At 38.1% G+C, this 26,162-nt stretch overlaps 2 protein-coding genes and 1 pseudogene across 6 annotated transcripts in view; 2 read left to right on the plus strand and 1 right to left on the minus strand.

Moving 5' to 3' along the window:
* LOC137255977 (corepressor interacting with RBPJ 1-like) overlaps positions 1-21,936 on the minus strand; it is a 33,237-nt gene extending 11,301 nt beyond the window's left edge. Inside the window, exons 1-8 of one of the 3 annotated variants that reach the window (XM_067793609.1) lie at positions 21,765-21,936; positions 18,170-18,264; positions 16,577-16,655; positions 13,253-13,320; positions 6,287-6,438; positions 5,295-5,398; positions 3,875-3,957; positions 502-614 (exon numbers count right to left, since the gene is read on the minus strand). In XM_067793609.1, the coding sequence (XP_067649710.1) occupies positions 502-614; positions 3,875-3,957; positions 5,295-5,398; positions 6,287-6,438; positions 13,253-13,320; positions 16,577-16,655; positions 18,170-18,264; positions 21,765-21,836 (766 nt within the window). In that variant the 5' untranslated portion in view covers positions 21,837-21,936. Of the gene's footprint in view, positions 1-495; positions 615-3,874; positions 3,958-5,294; positions 5,399-6,286; positions 6,439-13,252; positions 13,321-16,576; positions 16,656-18,169; positions 18,265-21,764 lie in introns of all 3 variants that reach the window. The other 2 variants (XM_067793607.1, XM_067793608.1) reach the window with 2 other exon arrangements.
* LOC137255966 (uncharacterized) overlaps positions 1-26,162 on the plus strand; it is a 589,910-nt pseudogene that overhangs the window by 260,433 nt on the left and 303,315 nt on the right.
* LOC137255978 (oxidoreductase NAD-binding domain-containing protein 1-like) overlaps positions 21,950-26,162 on the plus strand; it is a 31,013-nt gene continuing 26,800 nt past the window's right edge. The window contains exons 1-3 of one of the 3 annotated variants that reach the window (XM_067793611.1): positions 21,950-22,000; positions 22,544-22,649; positions 25,377-25,483. In XM_067793611.1, coding sequence (XP_067649712.1) covers positions 21,963-22,000; positions 22,544-22,649; positions 25,377-25,483 — 251 coding nt within the window. In that variant the 5' untranslated portion in view covers positions 21,950-21,962. Of the gene's footprint in view, positions 22,251-22,543; positions 22,650-25,376; positions 25,484-26,162 lie in introns of all 3 variants that reach the window. The other 2 variants (XM_067793613.1, XM_067793612.1) reach the window with 2 other exon arrangements.

Consider the following 26,162-nt stretch of genomic DNA (forward strand, 5'->3'; position numbering starts at 1 on the left):
CTATCCATACAAAAATATTTCTGAGTCAGTATTTAAACTCAAACTGCATTGTCCATGGCGACAGTAGTCAAAGGGAGATAACCCTCACATGTCACTGATCATATTGCAGTTTTCTTTAAAGTGGTGGGGGATGAGTGAGTGAATTTAGGTTTGCGCTCCTAATAGCATTATTTGATCAATATCACAGAGGGGATACAGGTAATGGTAATTGGTTGAAGCGTAACCAAGGGCAGATAAGCCATAGGTGAGTGGCCAAATGCTTCCAAGTGATTTTGAGTTTGTCAAGTTGGTCTGTTTTCAAGAGCGCTTAACAACAGAGACATGACATATTAACATGATGTTGATATGTTTGCAATTACTTGGCAGTTATATAAATTATTGTGAGTAAATACATAAAAATGTGCACTCTATAATGACTTGGTATGACTCAAAGTCATGCAGTGTTGTAAACATTACTCATGTATGTGAAACAAAGTTCATTTCAATAATATTTGCCATTGCCTGAAGAGTCAGTGTCAGAATCTGAACGTTTTGATTTTCTCTTCTTCTTCTTCTCCTTCTTGCTCTTCTTGGACTTAGCTGATAATCCCTTGCTCTGAAGCTTGTTCAGTTTTCTACAATACAGAATGATAATTGAATTAAGTCCTATATTCACAAAACTTGCATGAGGATCATACATCAAATTGATGAAAAGCATGTGCACATATCGTGATTGTGAACAGCTGCATTTTTACAGAATTTTTTAAAAAGAATTTGCCAATTTTCACAGAGTTTCATCATTTAGTGACAATAATCTCTTCAACCTTATGAAACTGGTAATAATGTGATGATTGATTATTACCACCAAACTGCAAACGGACCAATTATTAACAATTAACTGCACAGGGATTGCTGAATAACCTAGTATCCTCACCGAAATGCACAGGGATTCCTGACTGACCTATCATTGCCACCAAACTGCACAGGGATTGCTGATTCACCTATCATTGCCACCAATCTACACAGGGATTGCTGATTCACCTATCATTGTCACCAAACTGCACAGGGATTCTTGACTGACCTATCATTGCCACCAGTCTGCACAGGGATTGCTGATTCACCTATCATTGCCACCGGACTGACCTATCATTGCCACTAATCTGCACAGGGATTGCTGATTCACCTATCATTGTCACCGGACCAAACAGGGATTCCTGACTGACCTATCATTGTCACCAAACTGCACAGGGATTGCTGACTGACGTATCATTGCCACCAAACTGCACAGGGATTGCTGATTCATCTACCATTGCCACCAGACCACACAGGGATTCCTGACTGACATATCATTGTCACCAAACTGCACAGGGATTGCTGACTGACGCATCATTGTCACCAAACTGCACAGGGATTGCTGATTCATCTATCATTGCCACCGGATCACACAGGGACTCCTGACTGACGTATCATTGTCACCAAACTGCACAGGGATTGCTGATTCATCTATCATTGCCACCGGAACACACAGGGATTCCTGACTGACCTATCATTGGCACCAAACTGCACAGGGATTCCTGACTGACCTATCATTGTCACCAAACTGCACAGGGATTGCTGATTCACCTATCATTGCCACCAGGCCACACAGGTATTGCTGACTGACCTATCATTGCCACCAATCTGCACAGGGATTGCTGATTCACCTATCATTGCCACTGGACCACACAGGGATTCCTGACTGACCTATCATTGCCACCAAACTGCACAGGGATTGCTGATTCACCTATCACTGCCACCAGACCACACAGGGATTCCTGACTGACCTATCATTGTCATCAAACTGCACAGGGATTGCTGACTGACATATCATTGCCACCAAACTGCACAGGGATTGCTGATTCATCTATCATTGCTACCGGAACACACAGGGATTCCTGACTGACCAATCATTGCTATCAAACTGCACAGGGATTGCTGACAGACCTATCATTGTCACCAAACTGCACAGGGATTGCTGATTCATCTATCATTGCCACCGGAACACACAGGGATTCCTGACTGACCTATCATTGCCACCAAACTGCACAGGGATTGCTGATTGACCTATCATTGTCACCAAACTGCACAGGGATTGCTGATTCATCTATCATTGCCACCAGACCACACAGGGATTCCTGACTGACCTATCATTGCCACTAATCTGCACAAGATTGCTGATTCACCTATCATTGCCACTGGACCACACGGGGATTCCTGACTGACCTATCATTGCCACCAAACTGCACAGGGATTGCTGATTCACCTATCATTGCCACCAATCTACACAGGGATTGCAGATTCACCTATCACTGCCACCAGACCACACAGGGATTCCTGACTGACCTATCATTGTCATCAAACTGCACAGGGATTGCTGACTGACCTATCATTGTCACCAAACTGCACAGGGATTGCTGATTCATCTATCATTGCCACCGGAACACACAGGGATTCTTGACTGACCTATCATTGTTACCAAACCGCACAGGGATTGCTGATTCACCTATCACTGCCACCAGGCCACACAGGGATTCCTGACTGACCTATCATTGTCATCAAACTGCACAGGGATTCCTGACTGACATATCATTGCCACCAAACTGCACAGGGATTGCTGATTCATCTATCATTGCCACCGGAACACACAGGGATTCCTGACTGACCTATCATTGTCATCAAACTGCACAGAGATTGCTGACTGACCTATCATTGTCACCAAACTGCACAGGGATTGCTGATTCATCTATCATTGCCACCGGAACACACAGGGATTCCTGATTGATCTATCATTGCCACCAAACTGCACAGGGATTGCTGACTGACCTATCATTGTCACCAAACTGCACAGGGATTGCTGATTCATCTATCATTGCCACCAGACCACACAGGGATTCCTGACTGACCTATCATTGCCACTAATCTGCACAAGATTGCTGATTCACCTATCATTGCCACTGGACCACACGGGGATTCCTGACTGACCTATCATTGCCACCAAACTGCACAGGGATTGCTGATTCATCTATCATTGCCACCAATCTACACAGGGATTGCTGATTCACCTATCACTGCCACCAGACCACACAGGGATTCCTGACTGACCTATCATTGTCATCAAACTGCACAGGGATTGCTGACTGACCTATCATTGTCACCAAACTGCACAGGGATTGCTGATTCATCTATCATTGCCACCGGAACACACAGGGATTCCTGACTGACCTATCATTGCCACCAAACTGCACAGGGATTGCTGATTCACCTATCACTGCCACCAGACCACACAGGGATTCCTGACTGACCTATCATTGTCATCAAAATGCACAGGGATTGCTGACTGACATATCATTGTCACCAAACTGCACAGGGATTGCTGATTCATCTATCATTGCCACCGGAACACACAGGGATTCCTGACTGACCTATCATTGTCATCAAACTGCACAGGGATTGCTGACTGACCTATCATTGTCACCAAACTGCACAGGGATTGCTGATTCATCTATCATTGCCACCAAACTGCACAGGGATTGCTGATTCACCTATCATTGCCACCAATCTGCACAGGGATTGCTGATTCACCTATCACTGCCACCCGACCACAGACGAATTGCTGATTCACCTATCATTGCCACCAAACTGCAGAGGAATTGCTGAATGACCTATCACACCACCTGACTGCACAGGGATAGCTGATCCATCTATCATTGCCACCAAACTACACAATGGTTGCTGACTGACCAATTATTACCACCAAAATCCTCAGGGATAGTTGCATGACTACTGATTCTTCAGAAAAGGTGAGGACAGAAATCACAAAGGCAATGTTCAACATTCAAAAGCACGAAGTACTTACTTCAAGAGTTTTTTCTTCTGTTTGGGAGTGAGTGATTTTAGAAACAGCACTTCAGGGTCATCTTCATCATCTGCTTCAATGACCTGCAACAGACATCAAACAAGGGTAAGGACTATTCACTAACGATTGGTTTGCTTTTGTTGTTTATTACAGCGCTCAGCAATGTTTCAGCTATATAACAGTGTTCTCTAAATAATCGAGTCTGAACCAGACAATGCAGTGACCAACAGCATCTGAATCGATCAACAGACATGGGATACCATGACATGTGTCAAACAAATCAGCAAGCTGACCACCTGATCCTGTTGGTCGCATCTTATGACGACCTGTGAAGGTCCCGGGGTAGAATAGGCCTTCAGCAACCCATGCTTGCCATAAAAGGTGACTATGCTTGTCGTAAGAGGCAACTAACAGGATCGGGTGGTCAGGCTCGCTGACTTGGTTGACACATGTCATCGGTTCCCAATTGCGCAGATCGATGCTCATGTTGTTGATCACTGGATTGTCTGGTCCAGACTCGATTATTTACAGACCGCCGCCATATAGCTGTAATATTTTTGAGTGCGGCGTAAAACTAAACTCACTCACTCACTCACGCATCTTATGACAAGCATGGGTTACTGAAGATTCTAACCCCATGATCTTCATGGGTTTCACTAATGACAATTAGTGTCAAACACTACATATTTCAGTCATTACCACAATGTCAGAGTTCTCCGAATTGTGATATCAACAAAAAAAAAAATACATTAAAACAATCAGTACAAAACTTTTCAAAGGAACCTCGCAGCAGACCACAAAGTAGAGAAGATTCAAAATGCCTCACTATTGATCAACATGTGAAGAAAATGACCCACAAACATTTAGATATTTTCCTATTCATTTATGAATATAAAGTGAATGATTCATAATTGCCTCTCAGAAACAGTGTTATTCAGGAGCAGCAAATTAACAAGTATGTCTAGAACAACAAAATACACACTGACTCCAACTTAATATCACTCAGAAAGTTAGATGAAAATGCAAAGACTTTAGAGTAAGTGAGGTTAGTTTTACGCCACACTCAGCAATATTCCAGCCAGGTGGTCTGTAAATAATCAAGTCTGGACCAGACAGTCCAGTGATCAACAACATGAGCATCAATCTGCACAACCGGGAACCGATGACATATGCCAACCAAGTCAGCAAGCCTGACCACCAGATCCTGTTAGTCGCCTCTTACAACAAGCATAGTCGCCTTTTATGGCAAGCATGGGTTGCTGAAGGTCTATTCTACCCCGGACCTTCACGGGTCTAAGACTTTAGAAATGCCTACATGAGTATAATTGTGAAGCTCACTTCCGGTCTCGCCCCATATGATATATGCTCAAATACTTTTTAAGCAGCTTAAAATTAAACTTAATCACTAAAAGCAACCCACCTTCTTTTCATCCTCGCCTTCCATCAACCTTCCCATGATGCTCTTCTTCATCTGGAAGCCATCTTCCTTCAGGCTCTCCAGCAATGATGAAGTTGTGTTCTCAGCTATGAAAATATAAAAAAGTTGCATACAGCTGAAGAGTTATTCCAGGAACACAAGATATTCACACAAGAACTGTTTGAAAACACTGCTTTCTAGTTGACCAAAAGCATGTGACTTATCCACAGGACTAGAAACATTTCTGTACAGCTGTCTTGATGGTCAGACTGAAAATTCTACAATTTCTGCAAGTATAATAAAAATAAAATTTAACATTTCTACAAATCAAGTCATTAAGGACTGATGTCATTTTGTTTACACTGCACAAGTAATATTACACTTACAAAATATTGAACAGTTTTGTTAAACACTGACTGTAACTGATATACTCAGACCTCTTATCTCTGCATTCATGGTATCGGTATTTTAAGAGTCAGGCACCTAATCGCCAGCAAATGCCAAATATGACATATGTTGCATTTGACCATTTTCTAAATGGCATTGTGTAATCATAGTCCAGGTCATTGGCATGAAGTGAGTGAGTGAGTGAGTGAGTGAGTGAGTGAGTGAGTGAGTGAGTGAGTGAGTGAGTGAGTGAGTGAGTGAGTGAGTGAGTGAGTGAGTGAGTGAGTTTAGTTTTATGCCGCACTCAAAAATATTCCAGCTATGTCGATAATCGAGTCAGGACCAGACAATCTAGTGACCAACAACACGAGCATCGATCTGCACAATTGGGAACCGATGACATGTGCCAACCAAGTCAGCTAGCCAGATCACCCAATCCCGTTAGTCGCTTCTTAAGACAAGCATAGTCGCCTTTTATGGTAAGCATGGGTTGCTGAAGGCCTATTCTAGCCCGGGATCACTGGCATGGCAAACATGTTTTAACCACTAGGCTGATCCCCCGCCCCTCAGATGGCTACACTGTAGGCAGGAGTGACAAATAATCTTACGTTGTGGGGGCTCGGCAGTGAGGTTCCTTCCAAAGAGAGGACAAATCTTGTCAGTGTTCACGTGGCCCCACTGTCGACACTTGATACATCGGACATTCCGCACCTCGATACCAAATGGCTGATCTCGAATTGTTTCATCATTCTTGGCATATCTGTGAAGACAAACACTCACAATTCATCCTTCAAGGTTGAAAGGAACTCAACATTTACTGATTTTTCTGATGAAATTCATAGACATCAGTTTATTTAGAAAATGATTCATTTGTCAATATCAAACACAAACACAACTGTTACAAAGTATGCTGTATTTTTTCAACTTTATGATAACCTCAGTCAACCTTGTTGTCATGGAAACCACAAAAAATAAAATTCCCACACTGGTGTACCCCATAAAGGCACTTCTAGAGATCATGGTGAGCATGGCAAACGTGTACCAAGTTTGCTGAAGCTAGAATCTGGGAGATCTGCTCAAGACAAGAAGACATCCTCAAAAACACAGCCCCAGTCATGTTTCCATGGGAACCACAAAACATATAATTCATATCTGGGTCTTATCCCCAAAAGCCACATCTAGGCTCATTCTTGACATGTGTAGCATTTTTGATGAAGATCACATGTAATATCTGCTCCAGACAAAATGACATCCTCATCATCAGTCATAGTCACATCCTAAGTCATGTTTCCATGGAAACCGCAAAAATAAGATTCATATCTGGGTCTAACCACAAAAGGCACATATAGGGATCATGCTTGATAATGATAATGTAACACGTTTGGTCAAGCTGTCACAAATGGTTTAGAAGATATGCTACGGACAAAGTATGGTGGATGCATGAGCGGACGTACTCATGAAACTTGTTTTTAAATCTCCCACAACTTTTTGGATGCAAGAGATAAATAGCAAATGATTACTTCTATAGTTTTACACTGCTTTAAACTATAAGTGAGTGTAGTTTTACCCTGCTCTTCACAATATTCAAGCAATATCACAGCAGGGACAGACTCAATCGGCTGACTACAGAGCTCCAGATAAGGCATGTATTTACTCAATTACTTTTAAAAATATGGGAACACAAAAAACACATAATAATCATCTTAAGCCCAATAGCTCTATAATACCTTGCGCATGTTAATCAGTTAACTAAACTGGTTTGTGTATAATAATTTGTTGTGGTGCCCAATTCTACAACAACATTGGCAAATGTTAAGTGATGCCTATAAATGCAATGTCCAGAGTTTACTGCAGTAGTCACATGACTCCATGTTGAGTGCTTGAAAATGGCTGACAACTATTTGGCAATGTAAGGCTGCACAAAAAATATTAAATGTTTCTTGTGCACATTGTTTTTCAAAAGTGAAGAGGACGGTAGAATTAAAAAAAAAAATTGGACAGAAAAAAGTGACTCTCAGAAACACAGTGTGGAAAGATTAGCTCGTGTTAAAGTGTTGTAGATTCAGGCACACCTGCTCTTACAGACACTCATTCTTATAATTGACAAATGCATGATCAGGTTAAAATTACTTTTTAAAATGGCAATAAATAATTGTTATGCACACAAATAAAAGTGACGCAACGATGCCTGAGAAACATTTTCACTTTTTCTAATTTAGCCTATGAATTACTAAAAATTTAGGCCTACTGAGAAGCATTTGTATTTATATATTTAAAAGTGTTAATTACTCAATAAGGATAAGAAACTCTGTGTAAAAGTACTCAATTCTTCAAACTGGTGGGAGTACACAAAACGCTAGTTACTCCTACAAAAATGCAAACACTCAAACAGACATGGGAGTAAATACCCAAATGTTTGAAAAATTATCTGGAGCTTTGAGACTATTGCTCGCAAATATTACATCAAATACACAAACACAATTCAAATATATTTCCTAATTTTCAAAGGTCTAGCCTAAGAGCTAAGATGTCAGAACATGCTAGACAACCAACTTCCTGCTTTAAATTCTGTTTTTGTGATATTCTTGTTGTTTTTGCTGTTTTTTGTTGACATAGTTTTTGGAAACTTAATGGACTCGAGGGAGCAAGAATGATCTAATGCAGCATTTAGCAATTTTCTAGGAAAACAAACTGAAATGGACCCCAAAAATGTGTTTCACACTTTGTATCCACGTGGAGAATCAAACACAGATCGCTGACGTAACAAGCGAACGTATACACTACCTGGCTACCCAATCCCCCGTTTAGGGTGCAGGAAGGGGGGAGAGCCTCAAAAAGAGTCAAATGGAGAAAAATAGGACTGTCCATCCAATACTAACAATATGACAGCAACTCCAAAGTGTCATACCTGGTCAATCAACCCATTAGCAAATGAAATGAATGAGCGAGTATGCTTTTATGCCGCTGTTTGGGAATTGATCATGGATCTTCAACATGACAAGCCATTGCTTTAACCCCTCTTTTACCCTAATGAGTGAGTGATTATGGTTTTAAGCTGCTTTTAGCAATATTCCAGCAAAATCACAGTGGAAAACACCAGAAATGTGCGTCACACATTGTACCCATGTGGGGAATGGAACCTGTATCTGGTATGATGATCAAACGCTTTATCCACAAGACTAAGCTCTAGAATAAAGGAGGTAAATAGGACTTCAGAGATTGTGTCACTTCAAACACTGCAATACAGACTTCTTCTTACTTCAGTTTTTGCACTCCACCATTTCACAGTGGAGCTTCAAAAATGTTTGGTTTGTCTAGCCAAGGTTACGACCCGGCTAACTCTTCGTCAGGACTAGCCCAAGAGCTAAGGAGCCTGCGAATTAAGAGTTGCTCATGTTACATAATGGGCCTCAAAATACCTTTGTCTTCAACCTAGTTTCATTATATCATTGTACACCTATTTAAATTATATAGTCAATTGTTTCATTTCAAAATTGGTTTATACATCTTGAAATATTCGAAAGAACATAAACTGATCCAAATTAATCTTCTCTATTTGTGGTTAATTGCCAGGGAAGACAATTCATGATTAACTCAATAGTGAGGGCAGAAATGGATTTTTAGAACATATGCACAGTTGTCTCCCCTTAATACTTGAGAAAAGGTTGACTGAGCTACAACTTTAATTATTCATTAAAGAACACATTGGTCAAAATGAGAAATCAATACATCACAATTTTAGAAAATGAAAACTGAAATATTTTTGTTTGTTTCCTGTCTTTTATGCATCAAATCATGTTAAGATTATGCTCAACCATGCACCATTCACACCTGTATTAAATACAATCATAGAATTCTGGAAAATGAAAATACAATAGCATCTCGAGCAGAAACTAGAACAGATCATAATTAAATGTTAAGCAACAAATATTATTGTGCTGTGAAACATTTCATTGACAAGTGTTTGTTGATCATGTTGATTGACTATCGTTCACTGACATATCATCTGTGCATCCTCATCATGACACCTAAAGCAATGTAATCACTCCTGGAGATCTGTTCGCTGACAAGCAGGTTAGAACTGAATATTTTTAAAACCCTATTTAAAAGCAATATGTGCTCATTTCTGAGCACTATTTTTGTGATATTACACACATAAAAATCTTAACCGACTGTTTCATTCATACCAGTACATTCAACAGGTTTCACTAACAATTTTACTATTCATAGTTTATGTGACATGAAAACTATGATCCATAAACATCTTGGTCCTTGAACATGGTATTTTGACCATATGAGATATAAATTCACTCTCATGTCTCAGATCGCATCTGTCTTTCACAGCTGTGTTAACAATCCCTATGTGGTCAATATACAACTGATAACAGCAACTTGGCTATTGTTATCATTAATCGTGGCTCACATGAGAAAGGGTCAGAGGTCAGGAGCCTGTCAGTTTAGGCACAGACTCTATCCATACAATATTTGTTGCACTATGTTATTCATAAGCTAAGGATAAATTACAGTGCTGCGATGTAGTAAGTTTAAAGGCACTTTAACAGATTGTTAAATACCTACCTACCTATCTACCTACCTATCTACCTACCTATCTACCTACCTACCTACCTACCTACCTACATGATATAAATTATACATAACTTGTGACAAAATGAGCATAAAATTAATAAGCCACACTGTATAGTGAGTGAGTTAATATTTAGAGTCATATCGGCAATATTGCAGCCATATCGTGATGAGAACAACTTAACCTACATCGTCAATATTAAAATTAATATATTGATAATGCAAAAGCCTGCCATCAAGGTTACGACAGACTTTAAAAACATAATATCGAAAAGTTTAAAAAGAAACATTCAAATAAAACAAAAACAAAAAAAAACACAACCAGTCCATAAAAGACACCTTGATAAAATATATAAAATTTGTATATCGGGACCCAGGTGTGATGGAAATACATTCCTGAAGTCCAAGATTCTATGATAACCATAGCTATGATTAGATGCCATTATTTCAGCGAATTTAACGCATTTCAACCGTGGCCAATATTAACGATTATCATGTAAGCATATTTTTTCGACTCCCTGATTGGTCTAGGGATAGCGCACATTTCCATGCAAATAGTGCTTGCTCAAGGTGCTGGTATTTGTTTCCCTCGATCATTGGATGTCAATCTCATCTCAACTCCCTGGGTATACAACTCCTCCTGCCACTAGATGCACCGAGTTTATCGTGGCTCACTCATCCTAAAGAGGTACCATTCACACTGGGACACATAGTCACAGTTCTTTATCCAAGTTTACTGCATGTTGCTGTACCTGCAACTAGGTGTATGCACATATTCATGTGGCTACTATCAGGTCATATACCAATGGATTCATGGATCATTTTTAGTGCACAGGGTTGCATACTGTACACTAGGGGCTGTGACAATACAGAAGGAGTCTCCACACAAGCTGACTACATGTTTTTTACACCCGGTCACAGGTGGGCTCGATCGTGACACCGCAACATCACTTGATCATTAGCCTGGTGCTTTCAGCCAGCTCGCCCACCATGCCCTTGCAAAAATTAATGCATTCTATATGGTAAGTTATAGACTGAGAGAGTGAGTGAATTGGATTAAATGTTCCTTGCAATAATACAGAAATGCTGATCTTGAATATTAAGAGTGAGTGAGTGAGGTTTAAAGTTCAGTGGAAGCTGTCTAAACCGGCACTCACTGGGACTGAAAAAGTAATCCATTTTAGACAATGTGCCTGATTGTAGAGCTGGTGATAAATGTACAAGCCATGGAACGAACTCAGATTTTATGCCAGTGTTGACAATTTGCCGGATTGGACAGATGCCAGTTTTCACAGCTTCCTCTGTAATAGTTATAGTAAAAGTAATAGTCTGTTTATATGGCACTCATATCCAGGCAAATTACCTGCTCATGGCGCTACATACATTACTATCCCTGGTCACAGGAAACTATTGTACTTTCTCATACTTTTTCAGCTCCCTGGGGACCATACAGTTATGCTGCCTGTTAAGAGCCATGAACCAAACACTCTCATAGCCAGCACAACCTCACGGGTACCCATTTTACAGCTGGGTGAAATGAAACAATGTGATTCTAAGTATCTTGTCCAGAGATATTATGCAAATGTGGCCATCTCAGGACCCGAACCTAGGTGCCTCAATCAGGAAAAGAACCCTGACCTTCAGCAAGAAAGGCAGACGCCTTACCACTACTGGCTCCTCAATGCAACTTTGACTAGTTCGAGTTACACCATGGCATGTCAACTCATTGAGAGAGAACAGCATAGTAAGATGCAGATTTCACCTGTCCACATTACTGGTGACAGCCACAAGCAAAATCAGAATCATAAGCACGGCATACCGCGATACCAGTGTTTGCCCTAGACATGAAAATTTAGGACTCATAACTCCTTGGCGCCATGAGGAGTCATGGACATGTTTTGGTGAGTCAACTTCAGTATGGAACTTTCATCAAGACATCAACAGTGATTGATTAATAATGATAAGAAACAAGGTAAAGCAGGTCAGGTATTTGATCAGCACTTAGCAGTTAAATGGCAAACAGTAAACTAAGTAGTTTTGAATGACAGCAAATTACAAGCTTTGATTATCTGCTCTTAAGGCCAAGCACCACCGGGGGCATGGTGGATGAGCTGGCTAAGGCGCCAGGCTAGTGATCCAGCGAGGTTGAGTTTTCAGGATCGAGCCCACCTGTGACCAGGTGTAAAAACCTTGGAGTCAACTTTGTGTGAAGACTCTTTCAGTGTTGTCACAACCCCTAGTGTACAGTACACAACCCTGTGCACTTAAAAGAACCCACCAAACCGTTGGTATATGACAGATGGTGGCCACATGAACACGTGCTTACATCTAGTTGCGGGTACAGCAACATGCATTAACTTGGACAAAGTGCTGTGACTATGTGTCCCAGTCCACCCAGCTGTCAATTAGGTACCTTGTTAGGATGAGAGAGCCACACCAAACTCGGTGCGCCTAGTGGCAGCAAGAGTTGTATACTCCCCATGGAGTTGAGATTGACATCCAGTGATTGAGGGGAAAATACCAGCGCCTTGAGCATGCACTAGTGCGTGGATATGTGCGCTATATAAATATCCTATATCTATCTATATCTATCTATCACCACTGTGTGAACAATGAAGCAAGCTTTTAAATTCACTGCATATTTGAGATAATTTGTGCATCAAATACGTAGGTCTTCTTCATCAGGACAAACACTAGGTCCTACTAATAATTATCATGGCTGGAAATAACACATTGCCTGACGTCCTAGACCAGTGTTTATTTTCTGTTGGGCAAGCAAATTTGCATATCATGATGGAATGGTGTCCAGTTGACTTTTCAATGTTAATGATTTTGCATATATATGTATAGTGAAAATATTATGAGGGCTAGTGATTTTACATGACAAAAAGTGAAAAAAGGCAAAATAAAATGAGTTTGATAACGTTTTACCAACATGAATGTTAAACATACACGAAAGAACAACTGTTTTATTTTTAGGTGCAACTTACGCCTCTCGAGGAGCATTGTACTTCCTCTGCCACTCAAACTTTATCTCCTGCTCTCCATCATCTTCCTGCTGCAAAACAAGTAACATGTAATAAGTCAGTAAAGAGTATGTAACTAAACATGTAATAAGTCAGTAAAGAGTATGTAACTAAACATGTAATAAGTCAGTAAAGAGTATGTAACTAAACATGTAATAAGTCAGTAAAGAGTATGTAACTAAACATGTAACATGCCAGTAGAGTATGTAACTAAACATGTAATAAGTCAGTAAAGAGTATGTAACTAAACATGTAATATGTCAGTAAAGAGTATGTAACTAAACATGTAATATGTCAGTAAAGAGTATGTAACTAAACATGTAAAAAGTCAGTAAAGAGTATGTAACTAAACATGTAATATGCCAGTAGAGTATGTAACTAAACATGTAATATGTCAGTAAAGAGTATGTAACTAAACATGTAATAAGTCAGTAAAGAGTATGTAACTAAACATGTAATATGCCAGTAAAGAGTATGTAACTAAACATGTAATATGTCAGTAAAGAGTATGTAACTAAACATGTAATATGTCAGTAAAGAGTATGTAACTAAACATGTAATATGTCAGTAAAGAGTATGTAACTAAACATGTAATATGTCAGTAAAGAGTATGTAACTAAACATGTAATTAGTCAGTAAAGAGTATGTAACTAAACATGTAATATGTCAGTAAAGAGTATGTAACTAAACATGTAATATGTCAGTAAAGAGTATGTAACTAAACATGTAATATGTCAGTAAAGAGTATGTAACTAAACATGTAATATGTCAGTAAAGAGTATGTAACTAAACATGTAATATGTCAGTAAAGAGTATGTAACTAAACATGTAATATGTCAGTAAAGAGTATGTAACTAAACATGTAATATGTCAGTAAAGAGTATGTAACTAAACATGTAATTAGTCAGTAAAGAGTATGTAACTAAACATGTAATATGTCAGTAAAGAGTATGTAACTAAACATGTAAAAAGTCAGTAAAGAGTATGTAACTAAACATTTAGTGTCAGTAAGGAGTATGTAACTAAACATGTAATATGCAAGTAGAGTATGTAACTAAACATGTAATATGTCAGTAAAGAGTATGTAACTAAACATGTAATATGTCAGTAAAGAGTATGTAACTAAACATGTAATAAGTCAGTAAAGAGTATGTAACTAAACATGCAATATGCCAGTTGAGTATGTAACTAAACATGTAATAAGTCAGTAAAGAGTATGTAACTAAACATGTAATAAGTCAGTAAAGAGTATGTAACTAAACATGTAATTAGTCAGTAAAGAGTATGTAACTAAACATGTAATATGTCAGTAAAGAGTATGTAACTAAACATGTAATATGTCAGTAAAGAGTATGTAACTAAACATGTAATAAGTCAGTAAAGAGTATGTAACTAAACATGTAATATGTCAGTAAAGAGTATGTAACTAAACATGTAATAAGTCAGTAAAGAGTATGTAACTAAACATGTAATATGCCAGTAGAGTATGTAACTAAACATGTAATATGTCAGTAAAGAGTATGTAACTAAACATGTAATAAGTCAGTAAAGAGTATGTAACTAAACATGTAATATGCCAGTAGAGTATGTAACGAAACATGTAATAAGTCAGTAAAGAGTATGTAACTAAACATGTAATAAGTCAGTAAAGAGTATGTAACTAAACATGTAATAAGTCAGTAAAGAGTATGTAACTAAACATGTAATATGCCAGTAGAGTATGTAACTAAACATGTAATAAGTCAGTAAAGAGTATGTAACTAAACATGTAATATGTCAGTAAAGAGTATGTAACTAAACATGTAAAAAGTCAGTAAAGAGTATGTAACTAAACATTTAGTGTCAGTAAGGAGTATGTAACGAAACATGTAATATGTCAGTAAAGAGTATGTAACTAAACATGCAATAAGTCAGTAAAGAGTATGTAACTAAATATGTAGTGTCAGTAAAGAGTATGTAACTAAACATGTAATATGTCAGTAAAGAGTATGTAACTAAACATGTAATAAGTCAGTAAAGAGTATGTAACTAAACATTTAGTGTCAGTAAGGAGTATGTAACGAAACATGTAATATGTCAGTAAAGAGTATGTAACTAAACATGTAATAAGTCAGTAAAGAGTATGTAGCTAAATATGTAGTGTCAGTAACGAGTATGTAACTAAACATGTAATATGTCAGTAAAGAGTATGTAACTAAACATGTAATATGTCAGTAAAGAGTATGTAACTAAACATGTAATTAGTCAGTAAAGAGTATGTAACTAAACATGTAATATGTCAGTAAAGAGTATGTAACTAAACATGTAAAAAGTCAGTAAAGAGTATGTAACTAAACATTTAGTGTCAGTAAGGAGTATGTAACGAAACATGTAATATGTCAGTAAAGAGTATGTAACTAAACATGTAATAAGTCAGTAAAGAGTATGTAACTAAACATGTAATTAGTCAGTAAAGAGTATGTAACTAAACATGTAATATGTGAGTAGAGTATGTAACTAAACATGTAATATGTGAGTAGAGTATGTAACTAAACATGTAATATGTGAGTAGAGTATGTAACTAAACATGTAATATGTGAGTAGAGTATGTAACTAAACATGTAATATGTGAGTAGAGTATGTAACTAAACATGTAATATGTGAGTAGAGTATGTAACTAAACATGTAATTTGTAAGTAAAGAGTAAGTAGCTAAACATGTAATATGTTATTCTGAGATGCTTCGTTGAAAGATCAAAGGCGCCAACAATACTTTATCAGAAGATAATGTGCATTTTTTACACTACGTCAGCGAGTCATTCTCGGCGAACACTTTATCATTCCATCACAATGTAACTGACGTCGTGATGTATGTCAGTTGTCATGGCCTCGTACAGCCTCCTACAGTAAACAACATGTCTCATAGTTTGACTCACAATTTTAAAGCGACACAGTAACACTTGTAATGTTTTCATGCCCATAAATGGAATCGTGGAATGTTGCTTGACAAGTCAGCTTCATCTGGATGTGCTGATCTAAACTTACGTCGGTAGTAGAAATGCAATGTTCATGTTGCCTTTCATCGTTTATGTTAACCACAGATACCATAGTCCTTGTCATATAGAAAATCAACACAGTCGGCATCTGAGCTGGTGACAATTTTAAAAAGAACATGAAATGTTATATTTTGAGTAAAACCTTTTAATTTCTATTCACATATAGCTAATCTATGTGCATTTTTAAGCTTCAACTTTTCAAGTTGATCACTGAACACTGTTAATCCTGGTAAGTCAAACATAAAAAATCATACCTCCTTCTTCTTCATCCCAGGCGGGGCATCATATAAGAAACTCAGCCCTAGTTTTGCCTTCTCGTCCCCAAGCAAGGCCCTGTAATGAGAATCGGTACTGTGTTACAAGAGTGTATTTTCTCTAATTTGTATTACTGTAATTTGTTGTTGATTAACATGATTAAGTGATAGTTATTGTTGGGTCATAATGTTTACAGTTTTGAGTGATAGTTATTATGGGTCCCATTTCTTATCATAGTAATAGTAGTGTTTTTAGTGGCATGCCTTTCAAGGTAGCACTTTAGAGTTGCCTCCATTTGGTGTGTTTGGACTGTTGGTAAACACGAGGTTGATCATGAAGTTTCCATGCTTCGCTGGAATGCTGACGAATTAATGAGAGTGTATGTAAGGCTGGTTGTTGTGTTGACCACACACAGACTTACACTCAGAGTAATATTGGAGCTGTGTCATCATTCAGTCTATCTACACCTGTCTGCCTCTTCATCAACACTGACCTACATTCAAGAAAGCTTGCTGTGAAAGATTAAGTAGAACTTTTTCTTACTGATAACCAAGATTTTGGTGAGTTGACATTATATTTGTGACCCATTACATTAGATTTTATTCTGCTGCACTGTGCTAGAAACCTCTATTGTCAATCGTATCTTGCTCTTTGCTCAATACATAATACTGAATACTTCAGACATTCTGGTATGTTTTGCTGGTTCATAGAAGATTTCTTATACCTTTTGGTATTGCAAATTATTAACTGTAACAGCTGATATGAGAATGTGGCAGCTTGAATTATCCAGCACATAACTTTTCAGCATATACATGATCAGCAAGCGAGTCTATAAAACCGATAGATTAATGATGTCTACTACATCAAAGTCTTATCCAAGGCAACATAATGTGACCCTATGATAGACATGATACACGATAACTGTAACTGCAGATTATTCACGTGCAAATTTGAGGATACAAAAATACATCCCCACTAATGTTTGAATCTGTAAATGAATCTGTAAGGTTGCCTTTTACATATTTCTGACATTACCATTTTGGTGAATATTACCCTCAAATTATAGAATTTCATAGGTAATGTTTCTCCAAACTAAGATTGACACTTTCTTCTTAAAGTTCTCACCTATAATAATCTAAAGTTTCGTAACAGGTGCTGTTATATGATTTAAGTAAAGTGAAATTCTCAAATATCAAGTGAAGCATGTCACTTGCTAGTGCCAGAACCAAAACAGCATGACCATGGTTGCTGACAGTCCCTGGAGTGTGTTACAGAAAGTGCATGGTAACTCCAACACTTTGTCAAAGACATGCAGGATGCACTATGATCACTTGAGAAATGGGTAGTCTGTCGTACAGACCCTGAAGTACATATATCCAAGAAAGCCCACGCAAGTCTAGAAAATGTGTCAAGTCTAGATTTCCATAGCTTCTGAAAATGAAGAAAGTCTCAGGGCTCCATTTCATTATATCATTTTTTTCATTATGAACGTTTTTTTCAGTAAAATATGTTCATTTCAGAGACTAGCTGTTAGTCTAAGAAATGGGCACCTGGGCACAAAAAAACAATACAACAAGGAAAATCACTCTCACCTGTTGCTCAGCATCTCTTGCTCCTTCTGATATTGGTTCATTAGGTCTTCCTGCTTCTTCTTTTCATAGGTTGTCTTCTGTTGAGCCATCCATACCTAGAAAGACAAGACATGCTGATACAGTGTTTTTTCTTTCGTTGTTGTTGTTTAGCGGGGGGGATTAATATTTTTATTAATTTCAGTCAGGTGTACAAAGACAGGGAGAGCACATTTCCATATTAAGGCAGTTTCCAAACTATGAAAAATTTACAATATGGGTGTGCATAGCCCCAGCAGCAAACTACATGGGTTACTGGCAAAATTTAAAGCTGGTTGTTATAAGGGTAACGCTATTTTTCAGGGCATTATCATTTGCAGAAGCCTGAGGTCTTTCACTAACTGCCCGACGAGGGAGGGCAGTTGAAAAGACAGAGGGCTCCTGCAAATGATAATGCCCAGAAAAATAGCGTTACCATTATTATAGCTAAAATGAATAGAATTTTTAATAAAACAAGAATAAAAACAACGGCATCGGCTTAGAAGCATTTACTGCCAACAACATACGAAGGTGGTCACTGACACACTTTTTACAAATATAGACATGTCATAGAACAACACAGATGACGTCACTATTTAGAGTGACGACATTCGACCTTGATCTTTGCGCATACTACCAGCCGCCATTGTTTTCAGTGATGAACAACGTTAGACTTCAATTTTGCGGGCACTATCAAGTTACAGTGGCCCGCGGGCGTTTTAATTAGGAGATAAATATAATGTGTTGGCCAATTTCCGGGTGTTATTGAGTATTTGAAGCACGGGAATGCATTTGGAACCGACGGCGTCAGCCGGAGGTTTCAAATGAAATATTCCTGTGCTTCAAATACTCAATAACACCCGGAAATTGGCCAACACATGATGTTTATCGACATTGTAAACACAAAAGTAAACCAAAGGGGTTTTAGTGTCTGCACTCGTTTACATCGAATACGGACACAGCAGTGAAGTGTCATCAGCTGGCCGTTTCAGCTGGTTCTCATGGTAGCATCTGGAGTTGCTCATTTGTGACGTCATTCTAACTTTACGTCACAATATGATTTGAATGACGTCACCACTGTTGATGACACAACAAAACAATTGTTTACGTGTCAATACGCGGTGAATAGTCTTTCAGTTTCCGGGAATCTAATACCATTTAATCATGTTTTTCAACCAATCAGATTACAGAACACAGTAAATTTTGGTTTACAATGATAATTCTATCCATTTTAACTATAAACAATTACAACAAAGAGTTACTGATAATTTCCAAAAGTAAGAAATTGGAATACATGTACAAAGTCAGTAACACTGCAGCGATAAACTCTGAAAATTATCAATGTGTTCAGGATAATTATTATACATTGCAGCATAGAGTTAATTAAAAAAAAGTGAAAACAGAAACACACAAGGTCAAGCAGTGCACCCGTCTAGCAATATACTTCATGGGATAGAGGCGAGATCGGAACTGGCTATACAATAGCAGCAAAAAGTTACTAATAATTTCACAGATGAAAAAAACTGGTACACAAACTCACTGGGTGCACAGCGACACGTTGCTACAACTGCTTTATCACATAATTGTAAACCAAAAGTCACTGTGTTCTGTAATCTGATTGGTTGAAAAACATGATCAAATCTTATTAGATTCCCGGAAACTGCAAGACTATTCACTGCGTATTGACACGTAAACAATTGTTTTGTTGTCATCAACAGTGGTGACGTCATTCAAATCATATTGTGATGTAAAGTTAGAATGACGTCACAAATGAGCAACTCTAGATGCTACCATGGGAACCAGCCGAAACGGCCAGCTGATGACACTTCACAGCTGTACTCCTGCTTGATGTAAACGAGTGCAGAAAGTAAAATCCCCTTTGTTTTTTGGTTTACAACATCAATAAACATCATGTGTTGGCCAATTTCCGGGTATTATTGAGTATTTGAAGCACGGGAATATTTCATTTGAAACCTCCGGCTGACGCCGTCGGTTCCAAATGTATTCCCGTACTTCAAATACTCAATATTTACATGACTGGGTAATGTTGATAAACAAACACTCATGGGTGAAGAATAAAGAAAAGAATATCTCCTTTGAAATTAAGACTGTCGGCCTTTGTAAGGATATATTTGAAAAGCTGGTTCTGCATACGATTCACTCCTGCAAATTTGTGGCTTGTAAATACCAAATTCTGCTTGGTCACATGACAAGTCATATATGAAACAAAAGCATCTAAATTGTTGTTCAGCTATTTTTCAATGACAGTTTACCATAACAATTTTATGAAATTCAGTCTCAGTGTATGTTTATGCCCAAGTTGCCCCAGCAAATTTGGTCACATTGCCCCAAGAAGAGCTTATGCTTTCTGAACCCAGCATGTGCAAATTCAAATTTTCTAGTGAGATGGGCTGTTCCTGAGTATAATTGTTCCAAATGTGGCTGCAATAATGAAAAATTGCTAAGATGAAAGACTTGTTTCAAAACTTTTACCTGATAGTTGATGTTTCAAACTTCTTCTGCAGTTAATCAATGGATCCTACTTTTCATGGAGTTTATGTGAACATCCTAGTAACAGTTATTTTGAAGGGTCAAGCATAGATGTTTGTGATTTTATTCATTTTGAATTAAACGACCGTTCATTGTAAAATCTGGTTTGATGCTTCTGTTTAGTTGTCTGCTAAACTGCACTGGTTTCGTTTTGCTAGGATTGAATAAAACATTCCATTATTTGGTCCAGTTGAGGTCATTATCTAATTAACAGTCTGTAGTTACGTTAGGACCATCAGTTATTTATACCATATAGAGAAGTGTCATCTGTGAAAAGTCTATTTAAAAGTGTGATTATACAAACATCTTATTGAAATCTTGTACCTCTTCACAAACACAACAACAACATGCATAACAATTTGTATTTGAGTGTCTTCTATACAGGAATATTCCTTCTGCTCTTATGAGTTTACTAATGGAACATGTATCAGAAATATTACTTTCCCATAACGCTCATATGAAAAACATAATATCAAAGTTGACAAAAACTAAACATTTATAGCACATAGTTTGGTGCATTTTGACTACCCCTTAAGGCAATTTGGCCATATTTGCTGGGTCATTTTATAGCTGGGGCAATTGGACTGGTACCCGGTTGTTGCCACCACTTTACTGTAACAAAATTCATTTTCTTTTTCACGGGGAATGGATGAGTTAAACGTGTATCATGAAAATACACAATGTATCATAAAGACAGGTTATGACCATATTCGCAAAAAAAGCAAGCTATTTCTCCAACATTCAAAATGGTCACTTAACTGACACCATACCAATAACAGTAATATTTAGAGTGCATTAGTTATAGCTAGTATGACTGGTAAGAAAATAGGTGGTAATCATGTTAATATTTCTGATCATTTACCAGTCACGCTGTGACATAGTTCAGTTAGCTAAACGTCGTGTTCCTGCCCAGTCCGTTTATGCCTTGGCAGGAACACGACGTTTAGCTAGTTGAACCAACTGTGACAGGCAATATTTTGAATACACTGAACATGACGTCTGAGAAGTTATATACAGTCGTCCCACTCACTCGTTTTATGTTATCCTTGCTAGCTGGATGGAAAAACTTCTTGGTCATATAATTGTTGAAACCCTTCCCCATCTTGATCGGTATCTGCACACCAGTCTAGAGAATTATCTGAATATATAGGTCTATAAACGAAACGTTTCTCTGTCGTCAAAATACCGGAAGTACGTCTTTTAAAAACTCCTTGCAGCGTCGATTTTCATGCTTTCGATAATGAGAGAACATACGCAATGTACAGAGTTCGTATTGTTGATGTGTTTTTTTCTCCCAAAGATCACTGAATGGTCGAAGTTTGGTCGGTTTTGTCATTATCAAACTTGAACATTAATACAACATAGCTATTAAGCTGATCTCAGCAGTTACTTCCTTTAGTGTGCATTTGTTTGAGACTCCGCTTAGGACTAGGAGTCTTAGTTTAGTGCAGTTGCGACTAAAACTTACGACAACGAAATATTAAAGTATGGTACTACGTTACGCGTGTCGCTTTAGGTACGTTTCCACATCGTACCGGTTTCGACCAGCGTCCCATGACGCAATCAAGTTGTAATTTTAACTGTACGCGAACATAGTCTAATAAATATTTTCATGTTTGTGGATTTTGTTAAACGACACATCCCCAATTGTGTTCTGTTATTGAAGGGCGTGGGATAATTTTATCCAAATAAAAGGGGATTCTTAAATCTTAAATGAATTACGATGTCCTAATTTGAAGGGTTATGTGAGACAAATAAGATTTGACATGCCCTGTCATGCAATATTCAGATTAGGTTGTCCTTCGACAGGTGTAGTAGATACAGACAGATAATACAAGGACGTATTTTGAAGATGTCATCCCATGCACAAACCCCGGACCATCTCCAGAGGACGGCTGAGAGTTCCAGACAAAAGGTTAGGCTTTTTGTCAGACATTTACAATGTAACCAAAGGAGATAAATGGGATATTTTGTCAAGTTTTGCACATTTTACATAGATCAAAAGAACTATTTTCAGTGTCAATCCCAAAAATGAAGTAGGTAAGTGATCCAATCTTCACAGGTCAAGGGGCACTTGGATAGCCCAAAGGTTAAGCATCTGCATGTCACACTGAAGACATGGGTTCTATTCTCCATCATATGTAACTGGAATTTTTCTAAATGTGTCATAAAACCATATTCACTCATTCAATTCACAAGTTGATTATTATTTATTGATAAACTCTCATTTACTTCACAACTGACCTTTTAGAGTGTACCACAGTGTGTGATTATATTATTTTATCATCCCCCAATCTTTCAATGTTTCATGCCCAAAATGTAGTCAGTACTTGTCAGAATTGTACATGATCTGTGAGTTGGATTGATGATGGAGTCATGATGATGTGACCTTGATGATACAGGCAGCAGCCATGCTGGCTTCCCAGTAGAAGTGTCCCAATCACTGATGATGGCATATGATGATGTGTCATAGATGACAGGCTTTTAGTACCCCGCTGATAAGTGGGGATTTTTTGTAGAAGTTGCGGTAGCTGAGCAGGTTAGGCGGGTGACTTTGTGTGCTGGCGATTACGTGCCTGACTCTGAGGGTGTGGGTTCAAATCCCGGATGGGACTCAGCTCAAAAAAGTACTAGAATTTATACTTTACTAAGAAAGCATACTCCCAAATATAACACATTCTACGCTGGACCACTTTCTCAAATTGGCACTGTGTAATCATTGATGATGACTGAGGTTTACCAGTTGATATTTGTTTTTATGTGAACTTGATGATAGAGAAAGTGGCCATGTTCATTCCCTAGCAAAAGTGATGCCATTATTAATGTCATATGATTATGTCACAGATGATGTCATCAAACTTTGTGCACAATGCTATTAGCCTTGAGAGCACTTACAGTACAATGGAAGCTGTCAAAACCAGCGTCTGTCTAATCCAGCAAGTTGTCAACACCGGCATAAAAGTCCCTTTCGAGGCTTGTACATTTATCATCAGCTTTGCAATCCAGCACATTGCCAAAGCGGATTATTTCTTCAGCCCCATTTTGTGACGGATTTGACAGCTTCCACTGTACTTGCATATTTGCAGTACTCTGCTGATAAAACACTGAGTGTTGATATAAATGGAGTTGTTTGTTCTCATTTGTTCTAAATTGTATATTTCCAGTTGTCCAAGAGTCTTTGTAGAAATTTTATTAATGTTTTAGGCCACTTCTGAGTTCATTTTATAGAAAATAACATCTCTGAACAAGTGTCACAAACTTAGTCATGGTGTGTTAGCCTTTTACTATTCATTTGTGTATTCAATCAGTTGAAAGAAAGCGAATATTTACAAAGAAATGAAAGACTGCTTTTAACTAAGATCTGTGGAAGTGTTATTGCTGAAAGATTTAGTACATACAAACTACACACTACACAGTAGCAGAACTTCTGTCCTTTTATCAAAACTCCTTACAGTAGGCTATAACATAAGTTGTTCACTCGTCACAAGGGGCCCATGGGTTAATCATTTGTTCATGTACCTCTGTGTTTATGTTCCCAGAACCTGAAGAGCCAGTGCACAAGCATCCTCGATATCTCCTGGGTATATGTTCTGATAAGTCTCCACTATACCCTGGACGCATCTACGGCTCTGCTAGATAAATTTATTGCCTCCCTTTGCTGGCTCCGCCTTCTCACAGTAACCAATCAGCTAGGCCGCTGTTAAAACCGAGCTTGCCAGTGTCAACAAAGGTAGCGGTCGCAACTGCGAAGGTTTGCTCGCAATGCGTCCCAGATTTTAGGGAAATCATACAAACAAACTGACAGGTCCGAAACTTTAAAACAACTTATGGAAGAACGCCTTCTACCTCTTCCAGAGAACCTCTGCATGGTTTCTGTTGCCAAGTATAATCGGTTAGATAATTCAAAAAACGAAAGTGAGTTGTGATTGGTTTGCTCAACTTCCCAGCATAGACACCTGACTGGATCAAAAGACAGTCAAGGGAGGTAATAAATTTATCTGGCAGAGCCGTAGATGCATCCAGGGTATAGTGGAGACTTATCGGAACGTATACCCTGGAGATATTGAGGATGGTGCACAAGGTACCGAACAACACAATTAATTTGGAACTGTTTGAAGCATGGGTATCAGATCATAATAAGGAGTACCGGAGTAAGGCAATTAGCCAATACCGATAACAACAGACATGAAAAAACAATATTTGGAGTTATCTCCCTTCCATCTATTTGCATTTGCAATATTGGTAATTTCCGTACATCATGCATGGCATGATTATTTGAGATAAAGAATTACTAACATGAAGTACCAAATGAATTACTGCAGTTCGGCATTCCCAGCAAACAGAAAATATTACATACTTGTCAGCAGGATACATTGAAATTTATTAAAGAGCACTCAGCCAATCATAAAATTACATTGTTGTGTGTGGTGAGATAGGGGCATTCTCACTAAACTGCTTTTACCTCAACAAGAAATATCACTGAAATCTTTCAAGAAAAGTAATTACATGACATTTTTGTTAATTTCATAATATTTAATGAACAAGGTATACATTCATTCAGTTTGTTTTTTTATATTAATAAAATACATCAGATTTGTCTCATAGTGGATTCAGTTTGCAGCCTTAGTATGTATATTGCCAGATAATGTCATCGGCAACCGTGTTGAACATCCAAGATGAGTCACGCACTGTCAAAAGTCTGAACTTGAAGATCCACAATGAAAACTTCAGATTTAAGGCCGGTCAGTGGTGAGTAAATTATAGAACTGTTAGTTCTTTTTTTTTATTTGTATACCAGTATGTAGAAAAAGATTGTTCATTTTCCAATCCTAAAGTGTTTGCTCCAGGTTGTGCGAGTTAAGTTGTTTAGATCAAAATGCCTATTTTCATAAACCTTTATTTTTCAAAATCATTTTCCATTAAGTTTCTAGTTTTTTTCATTCAACAAAGAGTAATTTTACTTTTGTTTTGCTTAATTTCTATGTCACTTTTTCAGTAACCCACCAAAGAGAGGTAATTGTCTAAGGGCTTACTATTGAGGATTTGTGCATTTTAGCCTGGGACGATTCCCCAGATAGGTATAATGTGTGAAGCCTATTTCTGGTGTTCCCTGCAGGGATGTTGCTGGAATATTGCTAAAAGTGGCATAAAACCAAATTCAGTCAGTGACACTCAGAGAAGTCAGTAGCCACTTGCATGAAGATATCTTAGTACTGGAAAGTGAAAAATTGTAACTCCCTTACCACAACATAGACTTGAAATAGGTGTAACGCTAAGGTCACCTCATGCAAGTGGGCCCTGGTTTAGGGGTGAAACAGTGTACCATGGTGCAGTACAAGGCCTTTGGTTTACTCCGGTTTGGTTCGGTATATGAGAAATGCACTTAATGCTTATAATGGACAAAAAGAGCCAAACCTAGATAGATTTT

This window comes from Haliotis asinina, chromosome 11 (assembly GCF_037392515.1).
Source record: "Haliotis asinina isolate JCU_RB_2024 chromosome 11, JCU_Hal_asi_v2, whole genome shotgun sequence".
NCBI classification, from domain to species: Eukaryota; Metazoa; Mollusca; class Gastropoda; order Lepetellida; family Haliotidae; genus Haliotis; species Haliotis asinina.